Source organism: Aedes aegypti, chromosome 1, assembly GCF_002204515.2.
Source record: "Aedes aegypti strain LVP_AGWG chromosome 1, AaegL5.0 Primary Assembly, whole genome shotgun sequence".
NCBI lineage: Eukaryota > Metazoa > Arthropoda > Insecta > Diptera > Culicidae > Aedes > Aedes aegypti.
The window spans coordinates 30,132,286-30,155,884 of record NC_035107.1 but is presented as its reverse complement, the minus strand read 5'-3'; the positions used below and the strand labels follow the sequence as shown (position 1 = coordinate 30,155,884).

General features: G+C 43.7%; 2 protein-coding genes across 4 annotated transcripts in view; one reads left to right on the top strand and one right to left on the bottom strand.

Annotated features, from left to right (window-relative positions):
• The first annotated feature begins 1,422 nt into the window (after positions 1–1,422).
• LOC5574725 (TNF receptor-associated factor 4) lies at positions 1,423–2,643 on the top strand. The gene is made up of 3 exons (XM_021839293.1): positions 1,423–1,439; positions 1,496–1,892; positions 1,949–2,643. Exons 2-3 carry the CDS (start codon positions 1,497–1,499, stop codon positions 2,255–2,257), a joined length of 705 nt encoding a protein of 234 aa, XP_021694985.1. The 5' UTR covers positions 1,423–1,439; position 1,496; the 3' UTR covers positions 2,258–2,643.
• Positions 2,644–2,908: 265 nt separating this feature from the next.
• The window catches only part of LOC110674827 (otoferlin-like), a 485,231-nt gene continuing 464,540 nt past the window's right edge, over positions 2,909–23,599 (bottom strand). For all 3 annotated transcript variants that reach the window (XM_021839290.1, XM_021839291.1, XM_021839289.1), the window contains exons 14-18: positions 17,532–20,430; positions 17,227–17,473; positions 16,920–17,170; positions 16,348–16,863; positions 2,909–3,682 (exon numbers count right to left, since the gene is read on the bottom strand). In XM_021839290.1, the coding sequence (XP_021694982.1) occupies positions 3,502–3,682; positions 16,348–16,863; positions 16,920–17,170; positions 17,227–17,473; positions 17,532–20,430 (4,094 nt within the window). In that variant the 3' untranslated portion in view covers positions 2,909–3,501. The remainder of the gene's footprint in view (positions 3,683–16,347; positions 16,864–16,919; positions 17,171–17,226; positions 17,474–17,531; positions 20,431–23,599) is intronic.

Genomic DNA, 23,599 nt, shown 5'->3' with positions numbered 1-23,599 from the left:
TAATTAAAAAAATAAAAACGAAAAAAGGGCAAAAATGACATTAACTTGGTCAACATGTTCATGTGCTGTGAATACTCACTTCTTAATCGATTTAACCATGTTTGGATAATGAAAAAAATCATTTTTTTACGATAAAAGATCGATTCTCACTTAGCGGAATCATAAGATACTGGATCATGAATATCTCATTTCTAAAATAGTCAAAACCGTACGAAAAATTCGAGTGCCGTGAGTACTAACCTTACTATTTTGCTTATGAATATGTAATTTCCATTAAAAATAGCGTAAAATGATCGTCAAGTGGTTCAAACTGTCAAAAACTTTACGACAAAACTACGTGCCGTTAATACTCATGTCATAATCGTTTTGTTCATGAAAAAATCTTTTGCGATAAAAAGACCGACTTTATCCCAACGGAATCCAGAGATATTGATTTATGAATTCATATATCATTTCCATTAAAAAGGGTAAAATGATCTTTAAATAGTCAAATCCGTGCGAAAACATTCACGTACTGTGAATAGTCGCCTTACTATCGTTATGCTCATGATAAAATCTTTCTTTTGAGGTTAAAAGATCAATTCTCCGCAACGGGGTTGTTAGCTGGCGGGTCGGAAGGACCTGCCTTAGGGGTGAGACTCTTAGGGTCGGCACGTTGGAGCTGGTCAAGAACCCAAGTAAAACTCACTTTCTTTGGCTTTAAGCGTTATATTTTTTCCAACTTACTGGTGTGTGTAGTGTCTGGGTGTGGCGTGTGGAACGTTGCGGCCGGCCGGAAGTGGAGCACGTGCGGGTTGTCCTGGGGGTTGCTGGGCTGAATTCGGGGTGGGCCTGATGGCTAACGGGTTTCTGGGGCGAGCGGAACGCTCTTCGAGCTCACGGATGCCCACAAATGGCGGCTGGGCGATGGCTGCGGAGGGGATGTCGATTTCTTGGAGCGTCCCCCAAACGTCCTGGGTGTCGGATGGCTCTCCACGACGGTCTGGGTCTCTGGGATGACTCCTGAAGCCACTTGGATGCTCTGGATGGCTGGTGGACTATACTAGGCGGAATTGGCCTATAATAATGGGTCCTGATTCGGTTATCTATCACAACGACTGTTACTAGAACTTAACCAACGGTTATTTTAAGTACACCGGGTATATAGTTTGGATTGCGAACTGGTTGCCTCGAGGTTCAAACTTGAATAGGCTTTGCTCTTAGCTCAGTTCGACCCAGATGCCTGTCCCTTTTCCCTCTGTCCTTTTCATCCTTTATTTTCTCTTTTTGATGTGAGTTTAACTGTGGCAACCCGTTTTCCCCTTTTTGGCTCAATCTTATGTGTGTTGTCTTAGACTTGTTCAGTGTATGGTGAAAGTGTGTTAACAAATTTTGTTCTCATATATCATAATTTTCTAATAGTTTACTAACATTTTACAAACAGAAGGAAATTCGATTCGGTGAGTTGGGGTTGGGGATGTTGAAAAAGGGGTATTTACCAGTTGAATCGTTGTAGGATGTTTCAGGACGAGGTCCGGAAGCAGATGTTCGAGCTGCGAGGTGAGATAGATCCGATGCGGTTGGTGGTTCAGGAGCAGTTGGACAAGCAGGCCAAGTTGGACTACGAGTTGAAGGGAGTGCTGAACACTGTGAACGAAACGGAAGACGTCAGCGAGAAGATACAGAAGTCGTTGGAGAAGTATCGGAGGGAAACTTACTACACGAAGCAGAGCTTGGATGATTTGCAGGTGCATCTGCAGCACCAGGAGAAGCTGGTGGTGATTCAGAATACAGAGGGGCATCTCATCTGGCGGATTGATCAGTTTGAAAAGCGATTCGAGGAGTCGCAGCAGAGCGAGTTTATGCTGAAAAGTCCGTTGTTTAGCAATCGACAGTTCGGGTACACTCTGAGGGTGAGTTGAAGCGTGGCCTACTGAGATGGTTGTTGAACTTTTGCTCATTTTGACAGATGGAAGCGAGTCTCAACGGGATTGGAACGTGGCGGGGTCGCAACATGATCGTCGGGTTGGTCGTGGTCAACGGGTTCTACGACAATCTGCTGGAGTGGCCGTGCGTTCTGAGTGGGACCATAACGCTGCGGGATCAGCCGGAGGTCCGCACCAAGCCTAGGGTGGACTACCGGCGATCAATTGTAGCTCGACGAAAGCACCAGAGCAACGACAAGAATCAGAACATCCACATTCCGCATCAGGTGCTGAGGTCCGAGCACTACATCCGGGACGACGCCATTTTCCTGGAGGTTCGGATCGATCAATAGTAGGCCATGCTTTTTTTGCATGGGATCTTTTTGTTTTTATTTATGTTCATAAGTAAAGAGTGTTTGTGAGTTTGTTGAATTTAGTGTGTATGTGTAAATTTGTGTATGTATTTTAAAATTTGGAATACTTTAACTTGCAAGTTAGATGTTTTTGTTCTAAATTTTAAGAGCAATAGTTTGATCCTTGTTCGATAGATTGTAGGTGGATTGATTCTCTATATTGGAGATAGTAGCTGCATCTTGTGTCACTTGGTGTTTACATTCATATTAAGGTTGTAGATTTGTCATAGAGAAAATAAAGCTTTAGAGTTGTATATAAGTGTGGTTATCGCAAACTTACCTTGGAGATGCGGAGCGAATAAAAGTGTCAAACTTAAATCGAACTAGTATAGAAAATCTAAAGCTGCTTCAACATTGTTTAAAATCTGTTACATTCGCGCGCGCACGCTGTCACTTTGCTGTCAGTCAATCTGACAGCTGTCACTACACTAGTATTTAGGATAAAATACATCTTCTTTTTAAATATACAGTAACAATGATTCCTTTTTTTACGTTTAAAACTTGATACATTTCGTCAATGCTCTTGGTTGTGCAGTTCGGGTGGGGATTTATCAGTTTTTAACAAACATTTGATTGGTCTGACTTTTGAAGCTCACTCTAGTTCGCTACTGTCTGTATAAGGTTTCGTGCGATATGCCTGGGAATTTGATATATCTATCCATTAGTTTGATCGCACACTAACTATCGGCTCTAAGTAAGCTCAAAAGTAGCGCCATTTTGCTTTGCAAAGATTGAATGATTGGCAAAAATTGAATTGTTGAAAAGATTGAAAGGTATCTGATTCTGAATTCCGTTCGCTACGTGCGGCTCAAAAGTGGATGAAATCCTAAAGAGAAACTTCTAAATGACTTTGATTGGAAAAAACGATAAACGCTCTGGTCACTCTATTTACAAAAATCGTCATTGTTTTGTTTATCGAGAATTCGTTCTAATCTTTGTACACCACGGCCTACTTTGATTCGTTACCATCAACGATTAATACTGATATGCAATAGCGCTGTGCTGCTGTTCGATGTTATTTTCATAAAGTTTCTACCAAAAGATCAAAGGAATCGTGAAAATTGTAAATGAGGTTAAGTTGCCTACTTTGATCGGCACAAAAACGAAAAGCGTCAAACTATCCAAGTAAAGTACAGTCTTGAAACGGAATATGTAATCTTTGGAAAATAAAGTTGGAAACCCATTTACGCCCCGAGCATCCGCTTGACCGAGTAGCCCGGGATGGCGTAGAAGAACAGCAGTATCAGGATGGCCAGCCCGATGATGATGAGGCCCTTGATGATGCGCCACTTGTAGTTGTGCCAGATGATGTACCGGATCGACTTGAGCGGGTTCAGGAACCACATGAAGGACGCGTCCGGGCGGCTGCGAGGTGAGATTGAAAGAAAATGAGAGTGGTGAATTTAATGGTGAGATTGTGAGGGAGCTTTCTCAAAGATTGGTCGAATGAGTACAGATGGGGCGTGAGTGAAAGCTTTTATCCATCCCACATGGATGGTACAACTAGGATGATTTGAGAGCTTTTTACTCATGAAGATTTTTTTGCTGAAATTTATTATGAGGAAAAAACTTTGTTTCATTCGGAAACAAAGTTTGATGATTCATTTGAAAATTAATTCAAATATAAAAAATAATTACTTAAACAGACTCCCACGAGAATTGCCTTAAAGTTGCTCTCTGAAACTCTGGATAGTTTAAGTGGATTTTTTATTCAAAAATTTCTCAACATTGAGCAGTTATTATTGTTTGAAGCTTGTTTGAAAGTTTTTTGAATTCTGATGCGTTTTTGTAGTTTTATTTCTCCCGAAATTCCCTTGGAATTTCTTCTGAAATTCCCTTGAAATTTCTCCTGTAATTCCCTTGAAATTTCTCCTGTAATTCCCTTGAAATTTCTTCAGAAATTTCCTTAGTATGTCTCCTCATATTCCCCTGGATTTTTTTTCCTGAAAAGTATTGTAATTTTCACTGAAATTCCCTTGGAATTCTTCTGAAATTTCCTTGGAATTTCTACTAAAATTCCTCTGGAATTTCTCCTGAAATTCCTTTAAAATTTTTCCTGAAATTCCTCTGGAATTTCTCCTGGAAATTACACTGGAATTTCTCCTGAAATTCCACTGGAATTTCTCCTGAAATTTCTCTGGAATTTCTCCTGGAATATCTCTGGAATTTCTCCAAAAACTCCTCTGGAATTTCTCAAAAAATTCCCCTGGAATTTCTCCTGAAATTCTTCTGGAATTTCTCCTGAAATGCCTCTGGAATTTCTCCTGAAATTCTTCTGGAATTTCTTCTGAAATTACTTTGGAATTTCTCCTGAAAGTCCTCTGGAATTTTTTCTGAAATTCCTCTGGAATTTCTCCTGAAATTCTTCTGGAATTTCTCCTGAAATTCCTCTGGAAATCTTCCTTAAATTCCCCTGGAACATCTCCTGAAATTCCTCCTGGAATTCCCTTGGAATTCCTCTTGGATTTCCTTTGGAATTCCGCCTGAAATTCCCTTGAAATTTCTCCTGAAATTACCGTGGAATTTCTCCTGAAATTACTTTGAAATTTCTTCTAAAAATTCCCTCGGAATTTCTCCTGAAATTTCCTTGGAATTTCTCCTAAAATTCTTTTCGAATTTCTCCTGAAATTCCCGTGGAATTTCTCCTGAAATTCCAGTGGAATTTCTCTTGATATTCCCTTGGAATTTCTTCTGAAATTCCCCTGGAATTTCTCCTGAAATTCCCCTGGAATTTCTTCTGAAATTCCCGTGGAGTTTCTCCTGAAATTCCCGTGGAGTTTCTTCTGAAATTCCCGTGGAATTTCTCCTGAAATTCCCGTGGAATTTCTCCTGAAATTCCCGTGGAATTTCTCCTGAAATTCCCGTGGAATTTCTCCTGAAATTCCCGTGGAATTTGTCCTGAAATTTCCGTGGAATTTCTCCTGAAATTCCCCTGAAATTTCTCCTGAAATTCCCGTGGAATTTCTCCTGAAATTCCCTTGGAATTTCTCCTGAAATTCCCTTGGAATTTCTCCAGAAATTCCCTTGGAATTTCTCCTGAAATTTCCTTGGAATTTCTCCTGAAATTTCCTTGGAATTTCTCCTGAAATTCCCTTGGAATTTCTCCTGAAATTCCCTTGGAATTTCTCCTGAAATTAACTTGGAATTTCTCCTGAAATTCCCTTGGAATTTCTCCTGAAATTCCCTTGGAATTTCTCCTGAAATTCCCTTGGAATTTCTCCTGAAATTCCCTTGGAATTTCTCCTGAAATTCACTTGGAATTTCTCCTGAAATTCCCTTGGAATGGAATTCCCTTGGAATTCCAGGGAAATTTCAGAAGAAATTCCAGGGGAATTTCAGAAGAAATTCCAGGGGAATTTCAGAAGAAATTTCAGGGGAATTTCAGGAGAAATTCCAGGGGAATTTCAGGAGAAATTCCAAGGGAATTTCAGGATAAATTCAGAGGGAATTTCAGGATAAATTCCAAGGGAATTTCAGGAGAAATTCAAAGGGAATTTCAGGAGAAATTCCAAGGGAATTTCAGGAGAAATTTCAAGGGAATTTCAGGAGAAATTCCAAGGGAATTTCAGGAGAAATTCCAAGGGAATTTCAGGAGAAATTCCAAGGGAATTTCAGGAGAAATTCCAAGGGAATTTCAGGAGAAATTCCAAGGGAATTTCAGGAGAAATTCCAAGGGAATTTCAGGAGAAATTCCAAGGAAATTTCAGGAGAAATTCAAGAGCGATTCCAAGGGAATTTCAGGAGAAATTCCAAGGGAATTTCAGTAGAAATTCCAAGGGAATTTCAGGATAAATTCAGAGGGAATTTCAGGATAAATTCCAAGGGAATTTCAGGAGAAATTCAAAGGGAATTTCAGGAGAAATTCCAAGGGAATTTCAGGAGAAATTCCAAGGGAATTTCAGGAGAAATTCCAAGGGAATTTCAGGAGAAATTCCAAGGGAATTTCAGGATAAATTCAGAGGGAATTTCAGGATAAATTCCAAGGGAATTTCAGGAGAAATTCAAAGGGAATTTCAGGAGAAATTCAAAGGGAATTTCAGGAGAAATTCCAAGGGAATTTCAGGAGAAATTTCAAGGGAATTTCAGGAGAAATTCCAAGGGAATTTCAGGAGAAATTCCAAGGGAATTTCAGGAGAAATTCCAAGGGAATTTCAGGAGAAATTCCAAGGGAATTTCAGGAGAAATTCCAAGGGAATTTCAGGAGAAATTCAGAAGCGATTCCAAGGGAATTTCAGGATAAATTCCAAGGGAATTTCAGGATAAATTCAGAGGGTATTTCAGGATAAATTCCAAGGGAATTTCAGGAGAAATTCCAAGGGAATTCCAGGAGAAATTCCAAGGAAATTTCAGGAGAAATTCCAAGGGAATTTCAGGAGAAATTCCAAGGGAATTTCAGAAGAAATTCCAAGGGAATTTCAGACGAAATTCCAAGGGAATTTCAGGAGAAATTCCAAGGAAATTTCAGGAGAAATTCCAAGGGAATTTCAGGAGAAATTCCAAGGGAATTTCAGAAGAAATTCCAAGGGAATTTCAGACGAAATTCCAAGGGAATTTCAGGAGAAATTCCAAGGGAATTTCAGGAGAAATTCCAAGGGAATTTCAGGAGAGATTCCAAGGAAATTTCAGGAGAAATTCCAAGGGAATTTCAGACGAAATTCCAAGGGAATTTCAGGAGAAATTCCAAGGGAATTTCAGGAGAAATTCCAAGGGAATTTCAGGAGAAATTCCAAGGAAATTTCAGGAGAAATTCCAAGGGAATTTCAGGAGAAATTCCAAGGGAATTTCAGGAGAAATTCCAAGGGAATTTCAGGAGAAATTCCAAGGGAATTTCAGGAGAAATTCCAAGGGAATTTCAGGAGAAATTCCAAGGGAATTTCAGGAGAAATTCCAAGGGAATTTCAGGAGAAATTCCAAGGGAATTTCAGGAGAAATTTCAAGGGAATTGCAGGAGAAATTCCAAGGGAATTTCAGGAGAAATTTCAAGGGAATTTCAGGAGAAATTTCAAGGGAATTTCAGGAGAAATTTCAAGGGAATTTCAGGAGAAATTCAAAGAGAATTTCAGGAGAAATTCCAGGGAAATTTCAGGAGAATTTCCAGGAGAATTTCAGGAGAAATTCCAGGGAAATTTCAGGAGAAATTCCCTGGGAATTTCAGGAGAAATCTTCGGGTAATTTCAGGATAAATTTCAGTGGAATTTCAGGAGAAATTCCAGGGGAATTCCCTGGGAATTTCAGGAGAAATCTTTGGGTAATTTCAGGATAAATTCCAGCGGAATTTCAGGAGAAATTCCAGGGGAATTTCAGGAGAAATTTCAGAGCATATTCAAGAGAAATTTCAGGGGAATTTCAGGAGAAATTTCAGCGGAATTCCAGGAAAATTTCAGGGGAAATTTCAGGGAAATTTCAGGAGAAATTCCAGGGGAATTTCAGGAGACATTCCAGGGGAACTTCAGGAGAAATTCCAGGGGAATTTCAGGAGAATTTCCAGGGGAATTTCAGGAGAAATTCCAGGGAAATTTCAGGAGAAATTCCAGGAAAATTTCAGGAGAAATTACAAGGGAATTTCAGGAGAAATTCTAGGGGTGTTTCAAGAGAAATTCCTGGGGAATTTCAGGAGAACTTCCCTGGGAATTTCAGGAGAAATCTTCGGGTAATTTCAGGATAAATTTCAGCGGAATTTCAGGAGAAATTCCAGGGGAATTCCCTGGGAATTTCAGGAGAAATCTTTGGGTAATTTCAGGATAAATTCCAGCGGAATTTCAGGAGAAATTCCAGAATTTCAGGAGAAATTTCAGAGCATATTCAAGAGAAATTTCAGGGGAATTTCAGGAGAAATTTCAGCGGAATTCCAGGAAAATTTCAGGGGAAATTTCAGGGAAATTTCAGGAGAAATTCCAGGGGAATTTCAGGAGACATTCCAGGGGAACTTCAGGAGAAATTCCAGGGGAATTTCAGGAGAAATTACAAGGGAATTTCAGAAGAAATTCCAAGGGAATTTCAGGAGAAATTTCAAGGGAATTTCAGGAGAAATTCCAAGGGAATTTCAGGAGAAATTTCAAGGGAATTTCAGGAGAAATTTCAAGGGAATTTCAGGAGAAATTCCAAGGGAATTTCAGGAGAAATTTCAAGGGAATTTCAGGAGAAATTTCAAGGGAATTTCAGGAGAAATTCAAAGAGAATTTCAGGAGAAATTCCAGGGAAATTTCAGGAGAATTTCCAGGAGAATTTCAGGAGAAATTCCAGGGAAATTTCAGGAGAAATTCCCTGGGAATTTCAGGAGAAATCTTCGGGTAATTTCAGGATAAATTTCAGTGGAATTTCAGGAGAAATTCCAGGGGAATTCCCTGGGAATTTCAGGAGAAATCTTTGGGTAATTTCAGGATAAATTCCAGCGGAATTTCAGGAGAAATTCCAGGGGAATTTCAGGAGAAATTTCAGAGCATATTCAAGAGAAATTTCAGGGGAATTTCAGGAGAAATTTCAGCGGAATTCCAGGAAAATTTCAGGGGAAATTTCAGGGAAATTTCAGGAGAAATTCCAGGGGAATTTCAGGAGACATTCCAGGGGAACTTCAGGAGAAATTCCAGGGGAATTTCAGGAGAATTTCCAGGGGAATTTCAGGAGAAATTCCAGGGAAATTTCAGGAGAAATTCCAGGAAAATTTCAGGAGAAATTACAAGGGAATTTCAGGAGAAATTCTAGGGGTGTTTCAAGAGAAATTCCTGGGGAATTTCAGGAGAACTTCCCTGGGAATTTCAGGAGAAATCTTCGGGTAATTTCAGGATAAATTTCAGCGGAATTTCAGGAGAAATTCCAGGGGAATTCCCTGGGAATTTCAGGAGAAATCTTTGGGTAATTTCAGGATAAATTCCAGCGGAATTTCAGGAGAAATTCCAGGGGAATTTCAGGAGAAATTTCAGAGCATATTCAAGAGAAATTTCAGGGGAATTTCAGGAGAAATTTCAGCGGAATTCCAGGAAAATTTCAGGGGAAATTTCAGGGAAATTTCAGGAGAAATTCCAGGGAAATTTCAGGAGAAATTCCAGGAAAATTTCAGGAGAAATTACAAGGGAATTTCAGGAGAAATTCTAGGGGTGTTTCAAGAGAAATTCCTGGGGAATTTCAGGAGAAATTCCCTGGGAATTTCAGGAGAAATCTTCGGGTAATTTCAAGATAAATTCCAGCGGAATTTCATGAGAAAATCCAGGGGAATTTCAGGAGAAATTCCAGCGGAATTCCAGGAAAATTTCAGGGGAAATTCCAGGGGAATTTCAGGAGAAATTCCAGTGGAATTTCAGGAGAAATTCCAGTGGAATTTCAGGAGAAATTCCAGTGGAATTTCAGGAGAAATTCCAGTGGAATTTCAGGAGAAATTCCAGTGGAATTTCAGGAGAAATTCCAGGGAAATTTCAGGAGAAATTCCAGGGAAATTTCAGGAGAAATTTCTGGGGTATTTTAGGAGAAATTCCCGGGGAATTTCAGGAGAAATTCCCTGGGAATTTCAGGAGAAATCTTCGGGTAATTTCAGGATAAATTCCAGCGGAATTTCAGGATAAATTCCAGCGGAATTTCAGGAGAAATTCCAAGGAAATTTCAGGAGAAATTCCAGGGAAATTTCAGGGCATATTAAGAAGAAATTCTAGGGGAATTTGAGGAGAATTTCCAGCGGAATTCCAAGAAAATTTCAGGGGAAATTTCAGGGAAATTTCAGGAGAAATTCCAGCGAAATTTCAGGAGAAATTCCAAGGAAATTTCAGGAGAAATTCCAGGAAAATTTCAGGGCATATTCAGAAGACATTCTAGGGGAATTTCAGAAGAAATTCCAGCGGAATTTCAAGAAAATTTCAGGGGAAATTCCAGGGGAATTTCAGGAGAAATTCCAGGGGAATTTCAGGAGAAATTCCAGGGGAATTTCAGGAGAAATTCCAGGGGAATTTCAGGAGAAATTCCAGGGGAATTTCAGGAGAAATTCCAGGGGAATTTCAGGAGAAATTCCAGGGGAATTTCAGGAGAAATTCCAGGGGAATTTCAGGAGAAATTCCAGGGGAATTTCAGGAGAAATTCCAGGGGAATTTCAGGAGAAATTCCAGGGGAATTTCAGGAGAAATTCCAGGGGAATTTCAGGAGAAATTCCAGGAGAAATTCAGGGAAATTTCATGAGAATTTCAACGGAATTTCAGGAAAAATTCCAAGTAAATTTCAGGAGAAATTCCAAGTGAATTATAGGAGAAATTCCAAGGGAATTTCAGGAGAAATTCCAAGGGAATTTCAGGGAAAATTCCAAGGGAATTTCAGGAGATATTCCAAGGGAATTTCAGGAGTAAGTACAAACAAATTTCAGGAGAAATTTCAAGGGTATTTCAGGAGAAATTTCAAGGGAATTTCAGGAGAAATTCTAAGGGAATTTCAGGAGAAATTCAAAAAGAATTTCAGGAGAAATTCCAAAAGAATTTCAGGATAAATTTCAAGGGAATTTCAGGAGAAATTCTAAGGGAATTTCAGCGGAAATTCCAAGTGAATTTCAGGAGAAATTCCAAGGGAATTTCAGGAGAAATTCCAAGGGAATTTCAGGAGAAATTCCAAGGGAATTTCAGGAGAAATTCCAAGGGAATTTCAGGAGAAATTCCAAGAGAATTTCAGGAGAAATTCCAAGGGAATTTCAGGAGAAATTCCAAGGGAATTTCAGGAGAATTCCCTTGGAATTTCTCCTGAAATTCCCTTGGAATTTCTCCTGATATTCACTTGGAATTTCTCCTGATATTCACTTGGAATTTCCGCTGAAATTCCCTTGGAATTTCTCCTGAAATTCACATGGAATTTCTCCTGAAATTCACATGGAATTTCTCCTGAAATTCACATGGAATTTCTCCTGAAATTCCCTTGAAATTTCTCCTCTCTTCACATGGAATTTCTCCTGAAATTCCCTTGGAATTTCTCCTGAAATTCCCTTGGAATTTTTCCTGAAATTTCCTTGGAATTTCTCCTGAAATTCTTTTGGAATTTCTCCTGAAATTCCCTTAGAATTTCTTCTGAAATTCCCTTAGAATTTCTCCTGAAATTCCCTTGAAATTTCTCCTGAAATTCTTTTGGAATTTCTCCTGAAATTCTTTTGGAATTTCTCCTGAAATTCTTTTGGAATTTCTCCTGAAATTCACTTGGAATTTCTCCTGAAATTCACTTGGAATTTCTCCTGAAATTCTCTTTGAAATTCTCATGAAATTCCCCTGGAAATTCTTCTGTAATTCCCCTGGAATTCCTCCTGAAATTTCCCTGGAATTTCTCCTGAAATTCCCCTGGAACATTCCCTAAAATTCCCTTGGAATGTCTCCTGAAATTCCCTTAGAATTTCTCCTGAAATTCTTTTGGAATTTCTGCTGAAATTCCCTTGGAATTTCTCCTGAAATTCCCTTGAAATTTCTCCTGAATTCTTTTGGAATTTCTCCTGAAATTCTTTTTGAATTTCTCCTGAAATTCCCTTAGAATTTCTCCTGAAATTCCCTTAGAATTTCTCCTGAAATTCCCTTGAAATTTATCCTGAAATTCTTTTGGAATTTCTCCTGAAATTCTTTTTGAATTTCTCCTGAATCCTTGGAATTTCCCTTGGAATTATCCTGAAATTCCCTTGGAATTTCTCCTGAAATTCCCTTGGAATTTCTCCTGAAATTCCCTTGGAATTTCTCCTGAAATTCCCTTGGAATTTCTCCTGAAATTCCCTTGGAATTTCTCCTGAAATTCCCTTGGAATTTCTCCTGAAATTCCCTTGGAATTTCTCCTGAAATTCCCTTGAAATTTCTCCTGAAATTCCCTTGGAATTTCTACTGAAATTCCCTTTGAATTTCTCCTGAAATTCCCTTGGAATTTATCCTGAAATTCCCTCTGAATTTATCCTGAAATTCCCTTGGAATTTCTCCTGAAATTCCCCTGGAATTTCTCCTGAAATTCCCCTGAAATTTCTTCTGAAATTCCCTTGGAATTCCCCTGGAATTTCTTCTGAAATTTCCCTGGAATTTCTTCTGAAATTTCCCTGGAATTTCTCCTGAAATTCCCCTGAAATTTTTCCTGAAATTCCCCTGAAATTTCTCCTGAAATTCCCTTGGAATTTCTCCTGAAATTCCCTTGGAATTTCTCCTGAAATTCCCTTGGAATTTCTCCTGAAATTCCCTTGGAATTTCTCCTGAAATTCACTTGGAATTTCTCCTGAAATTCCCTTTGAATTTCTCCTGAAATTCCCTCTGAATTTATCCTGAAATTCCCTTGGAATTTCTCCTGAAATTCCCCTGGAATTTCTCCTGAAATTCCCCTGAAATTTCTTCTGAAATTCCCTTGGAATTTATCCTGAAATACCCTCTGAATTTATCCTGAAATTCCCTTGGAATTTATCCTGAAATTCCCTTGGAATCGCTCCTGAATTTCTCCTGAAATTCCCTTGGAATTTATCCTGAAATTCCCTCTGAATTTATCCTGAAATTCCCTTGGAATTTCTACTGAAATTCCCTTGGAATTTCTCCTGAAATTCCCTTGGAATCGCTCTTGAATTTCTCCTGAAATTTCCTTGGAATTTCTCCTGAAATTCCCTTGGAATTTCTCCTGAAATTCCCTTGGAATTTCTCCTGAATCCCTTGAATTTCCTGAATTCCCTTGGAATTTCTCCTGAAATTCCCTTGGAATTTCTCCTGAAATTCCCTTGGAATTTCTTCTGAAATTCCCTTGAAATTTCTCCTGAAATTCCCTTGGAATTTCTCCTGAAATTCCCTTTGAATTTCTCCTGAAATTCCCTTGGAATTTATCCTGAAATTCCCTCTGAATTTATCCTGAAATTCCCTTGGAATTTCTCCTGAAATTCCCTTGGAATCGCTCCTGAATTTCTCCTGAAATTCCCTTGGAATTTCTCCTGAAATTCCCTTGGAATTTCTCCTGAAATTCCCTTGGAATTTCTCCTGAAATTCCCTTGGAATTTCTCCTGAAATTCCCTTGGAATTTCTCCTGAAATTCCCTTGGAATTTCTCCTGAAATTCCCTTGGAATTTCTCCTGAAATTCCCTTTGAATTTCTCCTGAAATTCCCTTGGAATTTATCCTGAAATTCCCTCTGAATTTATCCTGAAATTCCCTTGGAATTTCTACTGAAATTCCCTTGGAATTTCTCCTGAAATTCCCTTGGAATCGCTCTTGAATTTCTCCTGAAATTTCCTTGGAATTTCTCCTGAAATTCCCTTGGAATTTCTCCTGAAATTCCCTTGGAATTTCTCCTGAAATTCCCTTGGAATTTCTCCTGAAATTCCCTTGGAATTTCTCCTGAAATTCCCTTGGAATTTCTCCTGAAATTTCCTTGGAATTTCTCCTGAAATTCCCTTGGAATTTCTCCTGAAATTCCCTTGGAATTTCTCCTGAAATTCCCTTGGAATTTCTCCTGAAATTCCCTTGAAATTTCTCCTGAAATTCCCTTGGAATTTCTCCTGAAATTCCCTTTGAATTTCTCCTGAAATTCCCTTGGAATTTATCCTGAAATTCCCTCTGAATTTATCCTGAAATTCCCTTGGAATTTCTCCTGAAATTCCCCTGGAATTTCTCCTGAAATTCCCTTGGAATCGCTCCTGAATTTCTCCTGAATTTCTCCTGGAATTTCTCCTGAAATTTCCCTGGAATTTCTCCTGAAATTCCCCTGGAATTCTCCTGAAATTCCTCTGGAATTTCTCCTGAAATTCCCTTGGAATTTCTCCTGAAATTCCCTTGTAATTTCTCCTGAAATTCCCTTGAAATTTCTCCTGAAATTCCCCTGAAATTTCTCCTGAAATTCCCCTGAAATTTATCCTGAAATTCCCTTGAAATTTCTCCTGAAATTCCCCTGTAATTTCTCCTGAAATTCCCCTGGAATTTCTTCTGAAGTTCCCCTGGAATTTCTCCTAAAAATCCCCTTGAATTTCTCCTGAAATTCCCCTGAAATTTCTCCTGAAATTCCCCTGAAATTTCTCCTGAAATTCCCCTGGAATTTCTTCTGAAATTCCCCTGGAATTTCTTCTGAAATTTCCCTGGAATTTCTCCTGAAATTCCCCTGAAATTTTTCCTGAAATTCCCCTGAAATTTCTCCTGAAATTCCCCTGGAATTTCTTCTGAAATTCCCCTGGATTTTTTTTGAAATTTTCCTGGAATTTCTCCTGAAATTCCCCTGAAATTTTTCCTGAAATTCCCCTGAAATTTCTCCTGAAATTCCCCTGGAATTTCTTCTGAAGTTCCCCTGGAATTTCTCCTAAAAATCCCCTTGAATTTCTCCTGAAATTCCCCTGAAATTTCTCCTGAAATTCCCCTGAAATTTCTCCTGAAATTCCCCTGGAATTTCTTCTGAAATTCCCCTGGAATTTCTTCTGAAATTTCCCTGGAATTTCTCCTGAAATTCCCCTGAAATTTTTCCTGAAATTCCCCTGAAATTTCTCCTGAAATTCCCCTGGAATTTCTTCTGAAATTCCCCTGGATTTTTTTTGAAATTTTCCTGGAATTTCTTCTGAAATTCCCCTGGAATTTCTTCTGAAATTCCCCTGGAATTTCTTCTGAAATTCCCCTGGAATTTCTTCTGAAATTCCCCTGGAATTTCTTCTGAAATTCCCCTGGAATTTCTTCTGAAATTTCCCTGGAATTTCTTCTGAAATTCCCCTGCAATTTCTTTTGAAATTCCCCTGGCATTTATCCTGAAATTCCCCTGGAATTTCTCCTGAAATTCCCCTAGAATTTGTCCTGAAATTCCCCTAGAATTTCTCCTGAAATTCCCTTGGAATGACTCCTGAAATTTCCCTTGAATGGCTCCTGAAATTTAACTGGAATTTCTCCTGAAAATCCCCTGGAATTTCTCCTGAAAATCCCCTGGATTTTCTCCTGAAAATCCCCTGGAATTTCTTTTGAAATTCGCCTGGAATTTCTCTTGGATTTCGCCTGGAATTTCTCCTGAAACTTGCCTGAAATTTCTCCTGAAATTCGCCTAGAATTTCTACTGAAATTTGCCTGGAATTCCTCCTGTAACTCCCTTGAATTTTTGTTGAAATTCCATTGCAATTTCTCCTGAAATCCCCTTGGAAATTCTCCTAAAAATTCCCTTCGGATTTGCTCCTGAAATTCCTTTGGAATTTATCTTCAAATTGCCTTGGGAATTCCTTTGGTATTGCTCTTGAAGTATCCCCAGAATTTCCTCTGGACTTTCTCCTGAAATTCCTCTAGAACTTATCTTGAAATTTTTCTGGGATTTCTCTTGAAATTTTCCTGGAATTTCTCTTGAAGTTTCTTCTGAATTTTCCTGGAATTTCTCCTGAAATTCCCCTGGAATTTATCCTGAAATTCCCCTAAAATTTCTCTTGAAATTCCTCTGGATTTTCTTTTGAAATGCCCCTGGAATTTCTCTTAAAATTTCCCTTGAAAATCTCCTAAAAATTACCTGGAATTTCTTCTGAAACATCCCTGGGATTTGTCCAGAAACTGTCGTGTAGTTTTATTTTTTTAAATTTTTTGTTAAATTCCTCTGAAATTGTCCTGGATTTTCTCCTGAAATTCCCTTGAAAGTTCTCCTGGAATTTATCCTTAAATGTCCCTGGAATTTCTTCTAAAATACCCCTGATATTTCTGCTGAAATTTTCCTGTTATTTCTCCTGAAATTGCCCCAGATTTTTTCCTCTTATCACCCTAGAATTCCACCTGAAAATACCTTGAATTTTTTCCTGGATTTGACCTGGAATTTCTCATGAAATTGGCCCGGAATTTCTGGGGAAATTTTCGTGGAATTTATATGAAATTCACCTAGAATTCCTTCTTTAACCCTTTTGACATATTCTCTTAAGTTCGGTTGGAATCTCTCTTGAAATTTCCTCTAAGCTTTTTGTGAAATATTGTTTTAATCTTCCCTGTAATTTCCCTCGAATATTATTTATCAATTAAAGGAATTTGTTGGAAGAATTTCTGGATGGTTCGAAATATTTTCGATGTTTCCATTACCTCCTGGATGACACTCTCTGAATTCCTCCCATATGAATCCCGCCATCTTAATACTCACTTCGGTTTCTCCAGCGGATCCGGCTCGTTCCGCCCGTACCCGGCCGGATTCTTCTCCGCCTCGTCCTTCGTCAGCAGGTGAATCTCCGCCTCGACCTTCCCAGTGAGCTCCATTTCGTCGTTCTCCTTCTTGATGAAGAACGGCCACCAACCGCGGACGCGCTTCTGCTTGAAGATGTTCACCGTCGGCACGTTGTCCGTCTTGAGCATATCCAGGGTGCACAGTTTGGATGACTTGGCACCCCGCGGGAAGCGGTTCAGGTTGAGGGAGATCGCTCCCAGGAAGTCGTCCGCCGAGAAGTGATCCGCGTCCCACACCTGGAGTTCCAGGCGGGCCGGGATCTTGACCTCGGTTTCGTCCCAGCTGAAGAGGGACTCCTTCCGGGAGAGGACGATTCGTTCTTCCGCCGCCAGGTATTCGAACGGGTAGATGAAGCGCCAGTTGAAGTTGCCTTCGCCGGTGAGGGAGCGGTAGTGGATGTCCGTCGCCTGAATGTCCTGCGGACCTTTGAGCCATCTGGAAGAAGACAAGTTCATATCAAATAACTCTTGGAATTTCTTCGGGGAACTTACCCTTTCACGTAGATGTCGGACATTTTTTCGCCGGTGAAGAACGCATCGTCCTCCAGCACTACGTCGTCCGTATTCCAGATGACCACCCGCAGCTCGTAGGACTTGGGTTTGCGAGGCGATATGTCGACCGGGGGTCCCGGAAGGGGCATATCCATGGGGAACATGTCGACCCACATCTCCAGTTTACCCTGTTCAATTCCCGGCTTATCCGCGCTGTACAGCGATCGGGACTCGATGTGCTCCGGAACAATCTACGAACGGGACTTCAATATCTGAGGTAATTGACGGTCAAGTTAATCGTACAAACCTTACAACCAACTCGAGGAACTTCATCCCACCGGTGCAGGACGGCCAGGGCCAGATGCTCGTCGCGGAACTTACACGTCGTCGGTTGATTCCACGTCTGGATCTCCTCGTTGGTGAACGTGAAGCAGTACCGACCGATCGAGACTCGATCCTGCTGGTACTGCGGTGGTTCCAGTTTGTTCTCCTTGCACAACTTGGTGAGGATCTGCGTTGGCTTCATCGGATCGCGCCACTGATTGTACCCAGTGCTACAAAGATGAGAAATGCATGAGTTCAACAAACCTCGTGAGTTCGACGAATACGTACTCTTCATAGCGTGCGGCAATCCCGCACATCGCTCGGTGTTTGCTGTAGAAGCGGTTCTCCAGGTCGATCTTTGTCTCACCGATCAGGTCGTCCGATCCCACCAGGTCCCAGTCGTAGATTTGCACCGTTAGCATCGAGTCCTGCGGGAAGGTCGCCTCGATTTCGAAACACTTGCCGAACACCGGGTTCAGCTGCTTGCTGACGTAGTTCTCCTTGTCGGAAATCCGTTTACTGCCCAGCTGGAGCACTACGTACGGATCGGCCTTGCCGTTCAAATCCATCGGATGCAGGTCGGTGGCTTTGACGATGTAGACCCGAACCAGAACGTGGATCGGATCGTTCAGAGGAAGCGTTGGGGCGAAGGCAGGCTCCATTCCCTTCTCGATCGGAAGCTTGTACACCTTGATCGCTCCCTTGAAGAAGCCCACTATTCGGTTTTCATCTTCTGTGCTGTCACCGGTCTTCTTGCCTCGATACAGCGGGAAGGATAGGAGCCATTCCTTGAAGTTGTTGTACTCGGGTAGCGTTTCCAGTTCGGTAGGATAGATGTGGCAGGTGGCAGTGTTCGAACTGGCTATCTTCTTCGGGGTTGATTTCGGACTTAGCTTGGACACCAGTTTGGACGTCTTCACGCCCAATTTTTTGCCACCTTCGGCTGTTGGAATGTGGTTCTCCAGCGCTCGGGAGCTTGCCGATGGCTTCGAGGCTTCAATCAGTCGCTCATACGATAGGAAGTACTTAGTCCACCAGTCTTTGCTGGATTCATCGTCGTCCTCTGCATCAAAGGTGTCTTCATGTTCCAGTTTCCGCTTGGTTTTCTTGCTTTTGACTACTTTGCTTACGCAGGCAGCTCCGTACAGCGTGAGGTTGTCGCCAGAGATCGATTTCATCATGGAACTATCGTTGGGCATCGTCGTATTGTTACCTATCATGTCCTTTTGCTTTGACAGCACTATTTGACCGTTCTGATTCATACGCCTTGTGTCGTCCTTCGGAGGAGGTCGATGCATGTACTTGTGAATGGATGTTATTTGGTGGGTTCCTACGAGGGTGTATCGTCCGAATGATCGACAATCTACGGCACGAATCGTAATGGGTGGAGCGTACCGTTCCTCAAGCGGAAGTTCCAGATCAAAGAACTTGAGCATGTTGGCAAAGTTTGGATTCTTCTTAGCGTTCTGGATGATGCTGGAGTTGAGTATTTTCCCCGAACATTCGATGTCTATCCGCGGCTTATCCACCGTCATGAAGTGTACCCGCTTCAGATCCCGCAAACCCCAGAACAGAACTTCGATGCGGAACCGGGCTAAGTTCGGTCGAACCTCTCTCGGTACTGGAAGGATCGTCATCGTCGATGGTCCTGTCTTATCACCTCGGAATTCCGTCGCGATGTACTTCGGATCCGTCAGTCTTGGGATGTCGTCCGATCCTAGCTCCAGCATTTCAAAGGCCGCCAACAGTTCTCCAGCATTGTCCAGTCCCCGCGTGATCTCAAACCACTCAAGCACCGGGTTCGAGTAGTGGTTATCTTTCAGCTTGATCCTCGGCTTAGCCAACGCCCTTCCGATGAATTCAGACTTGCCAACTTTATCCTGATCATAGATATCTATCACAATCGTTGGAGGATCCTTCTTGATCTCCTCTTTCGCACCGTAGATCACAATGTCGTCGAACACCAGCTGCTCGTCCCACGTTGGGCTCAGCGTTTCCTCGATTACCTGCGTAGTTCGCGAGAACTCCGTAATATAAACAGTAGCGTACGGATCGCTCAATCCCGAGGCATCCGATCCGATCAACGACCTCGCCTGATAGACATGTGCCCGCAGCTGAAACACGTGCTTGTCCAAGTAACGCACATCCGTCGGAGCTGACACATTAGGCTTGTCCGCGTTCTTCAGCTCGTACGATAGCTCGTACCCTCGCGGCAACCCAGCGTAGAACGACTTCTTGTGTTTCAACACCCCTAGCCAGAGGTAGATGTGCAGCTTTGCTCTCACCTGCCACCCTGCTGGACCCTCCGCCTGCTTACCCGGCAACTTCAGGAAGATCGTCTGAACCTTCCCACAGTAAATTCCCGTTTCCTCCTCTATCGTGGAGTAGATCAAATCCCTGGCACTGATCCTGTGATACGCCACGCGTTTCCCATTTGCCACCATCCAGATAAACACATCCGGCAACGCGTGCTGAGGATCATCTATCAAGAACTTCAACTTACCCAAGTAGGTATGAGCCGTCTTGTAACGTTCCTTCATCGAACTCTTGGTCACCAGTGCCCGTAGATTCCGCGACATGTTCCCGATCGACTCAACTTCCCTCTGACATAGCTTCATCCGCTCCTTGTCCAATTTTGTCTTACCCGTTCCCGGTCCAACCAACGCACCCTTCGTAATCTGGACGTACTTGTTACAGCTCGTTGCCACCTCTTCCAGTACCGCCCTTAGCTTCACCTCCGCCGTCGGATCTTCATCCTCAATGAGCAGATTGGTCTCCGCCAGTCCGATCTCCATCCGCTCGGTGATCTTCGCTATCATGTTGCTGTTGTACATCCGCCGCCTCAGGTCCGGAAACGAGCACCGCACGTCCATGCACGGTTTGTTGTCCCAGTACGGCAGGAAGAAGTGGTTCTTGTCGTGCGTGATCGGCTTCGAGGCACTTGTAGTACTGCTGTACGAGGTCGTATCCACCGCTTCCAGCTCGTCGTCGTCGCTCATGTTCGTGGCGCTCTCGTTGTGCCCGTCCAGCGAGTTGCCGGCGTTGCCCATGCTCAGCTCGAAGAACACCGGCCGGTCGCACACCTTTCGGTCGATCATCGACGCCTCCAGGACGGTGCCGAACAGGAAGAAGTCGTCGTTCTTGCAGTAGGAGGATTCCGAGATGGGCAGGGTGGACTCGAGCTCGACTAAAAGTGAAAGGAATTGAGAATATCATGAACAAATTCCAGCAAGTCTTGGAATACGCTTTCCCATGATGATCTGGACGACGCTTTTTCCAGGAAGCTCTGGAAGATGCTTCTTCCAGGAAGTTCAAGAAGTCGCTTCCTCCAAGAATCTCAGGAAGACGCTTCCTCCAGGCAGCTCTGGAAGATGCTTCCTCCAGGAAGTTCTGGAAGACGCTTCCTCCAGGAAGGTCTGGAAGACGCTTCCTCCAGGAAGGTCTGGAAGACGCTTCCTCCAGGAAAGTCTGGAAGACGCTTCCTCCAGGAAGGTCTGGAAGACGCTTCCTCCAGGCAGCTCTGGAAGACGCTTCCTCCAGGCAGCTCTGGAAGACGCTTCTTCCAGGAAGTTCTGGAAGACGCTTCCTCCAGGAAGTTCTGGAAGACGCTTCCTCAAGGTAGCTCTGGAAGACGCTTCCTCCAGGAAGCTCTGGAAGACGCTTCCTCCAGGAAGCTCTGGAAGACGCTTCCTCCAGGAAGCTCTGGAAGACGCTTCCTCCAGGAAGCTCTGGAAGACGCTTCCTCCAGGAAGCTCTGGAAGACGCTTTCTCCAGGCAGCTCTGGAAGATGCTTCCTCCAGGAAGTTCTGGAAGACGCTTCCTCCAGGAAGGTCAGGAAGACGCTTCCTCCAGGAAGGTCTGGAAGACGCTTCCTCCAGGCAGCTTTGGAAGACGCTTCCTCCAGGAAGCTCTGGAAGACGCTTCCTCCAGGAAGTTCTGGAAGACGCTTCCTCCAGGAAGCTCTGGAAGACGCTTCCTCCAGGAAGCTCTGGAAGACGCTTCCTCCAGGCAGCTCTGGAAGACGCTTCCTCCAGGCAGCTCTGGAAGACGCTTCTTCCAAGAAACTCTGGAAGACGCTTCCTCCAGGAAGCTCTGGAAGACGCTTTCTCCAGGCAGCTCTGGAAGACGCTTCCTCCAGGCAGCTCTGGAAGACGCTTCCTCCAGGAAGCTCTGGAAGACGCTTCCTCCAGGAAGCTTTGGAAGACGCTTCCTCCAGGAAGCTCTGGAAGACGCTTCCTCCAGGCAGCTCTGGAAGACGCTTCCTCAAGGTAGCTCTGGAAGACGCTTCCTCCAGAAAGCTCTGGAAGACGCTTCCTTCAGGAAGTTCTGGAAGACGCTTCCTCCAGGAAGGTCAGGAAGACGCTTCCTCCAGGAAGGTCTGGAAGACGCTTCCTCCAGGCAGCTCTGGAAGACGCTTCCTCCAGGAAGGTCTGGAAGACGCTTCCTCCAGGCAGCTCTGGAAGACGCTTCCTCCAGGCAGCTCTGGAAGACGCTTCCTCCAGGCAGCTCTGGAAGACGCTTCCTCAAGGTAGCTCTGGAAGACGCTTCCTCCAGGAAGCTCTGGAAGACGCTTCCTCCAGGAAGCTCTGGAAGACGCTTCCTCCAGGCAGCTCTGGAAGACGCTTCCTCCAGGCAGCTCTGGAAGACGCTTCTTCCAAGAAACTCTGGAAGACGCTTCCTCCAGGAAGCTCTGGAAGACGCTTTCTCCAGGCAGCTCTGGAAGACGCTTCCTCCAGGCAGCTCTGGAAGACGCTTCCTCCAGGAAGTTCTGGAAGACGCTTCCTCCAGGAAGTTCTGGAAGACGCTTCCTCAAGGTAGCTCTGGAAGACGCTTCCTCCAGGAAGCTCTGGAAGACGCTTCCTCCAGGAAGCTCTGGAAGACGCTTCCTCCAGGAAGCTCTGGAAGACGCTTCCTCCAGGAAGCTCTGGAAGACGCTTCCTCCAGGAAGCTCTGGAAGACGCTTTCTCCAGGCAGCTCTGGAAGATGCTTCCTCCAGGAAGTTCTGGAAGACGCTTCCTCCAGGAAGGTCAGGAAGACGCTTCCTCCAGGAAGGTCTGGAAGGCGCTTCCTCAAGGTAGCTCTGGAAGACGCTTCCTCCAGGAAGCTCTGGAAGACGCTTCCTTCAGGAAGTTCTGGAAGACGCTTCCTCCAGGAAGGTCAGGAAGACGCTTCCTCCAGGAAGGTCTGGAAGACGCTTCCTCCAGGCAGCTTTGGAAGACGCTTCCTCCAGGAAGCTCTGGAAGACGCTTCCTCCAGGAAGTTCTGGAAGACGCTTCCTCCAGGAAGCTCTGGAAGACGCTTCCTCCAGGAAGCTCTGGAAGACGCTTCCTCCAGGCAGCTCTGGAAGACGCTTCCTCCAGGCAGCTCTGGAAGACGCTTCTTCCAAGAAACTCTGGAAGACGCTTCCTCCAGGAAGCTCTGGAAGACGCTTCCTCCAGGCAGCTCTGGAAGACGCTTCCTCCAGGAAGCTCTGGAAGACGCTTCCTCCAGGAAGCTTTGGAAGACGCTTCCTCCAGGAAGCTCTGGAAGACGCTTCCTCCAGGCAGCTCTGGAAGACGCTTCCTCAAGGTAGCTCTGGAAGACGCTTCCTCCAGGAAGTTCTGGAAGACGCTTCCTCCAGGAAGCTCTGGAAGACGCTTCCTCCAGGAAGCTTTGGAAGACGCTTCCTCCAGGAAGTTCTGGAAGACGCTTCCTCCAGGAAGTTCTGTAAGACGCTTCCTCAAGGCAGCTCTGGAAGACGCTTCCTCCAGGAAGCTCTGGAAGACGCTTCCTCCAGGAAGCTCTGGAAGACGCTTCCTCCAGGAAGCTCTGGAAGACGCTTCCTCCAGGAAGCTCTGGAAGACGCTTCCTCCAGGCAGCTCTGGAAGACGCTTCCTCCAGGCAGCTCTGGAAGACGCTTCTTCCAAGAAACTCTGGAAGACGCTTCCTCCAGGAAGCTCTGGAAGACGCTTTCTCCAGGCAGCTCTGGAAGACGCTTCCTCCAGGCAGCTCTGGAAGACGCTTCCTCCAGGAAGCTCTGGAAGACGCTTCCTCCAGGAAGCTTTGGAAGACGCTTCCTCCAGGAAGCTCTGGAAGACGCTTCCTCCAGGCAGCTCTGGAAGACGCTTCCTCAAGGTAGCTCTGGAAGACGCTTCCTCCAGGAAGCTCTGGAAGACGCTTCCTTCAGGAAGTTCTGGAAGACGCTTCCTCCAGGAAGGTCAGGAAGACGCTTCCTCCAGGAAGGTCTGGAAGACGCTTCCTCCAGGCAGCTTTGGAAGACGCTTCCTCCAGGAAGCTCTGGAAGACGCTTCCTCCAGGAAGTTCTGGAAGACGCTTCCTCCAGGAAGCTCTGGAAGACGCTTCCTCCAGGAAGCTCT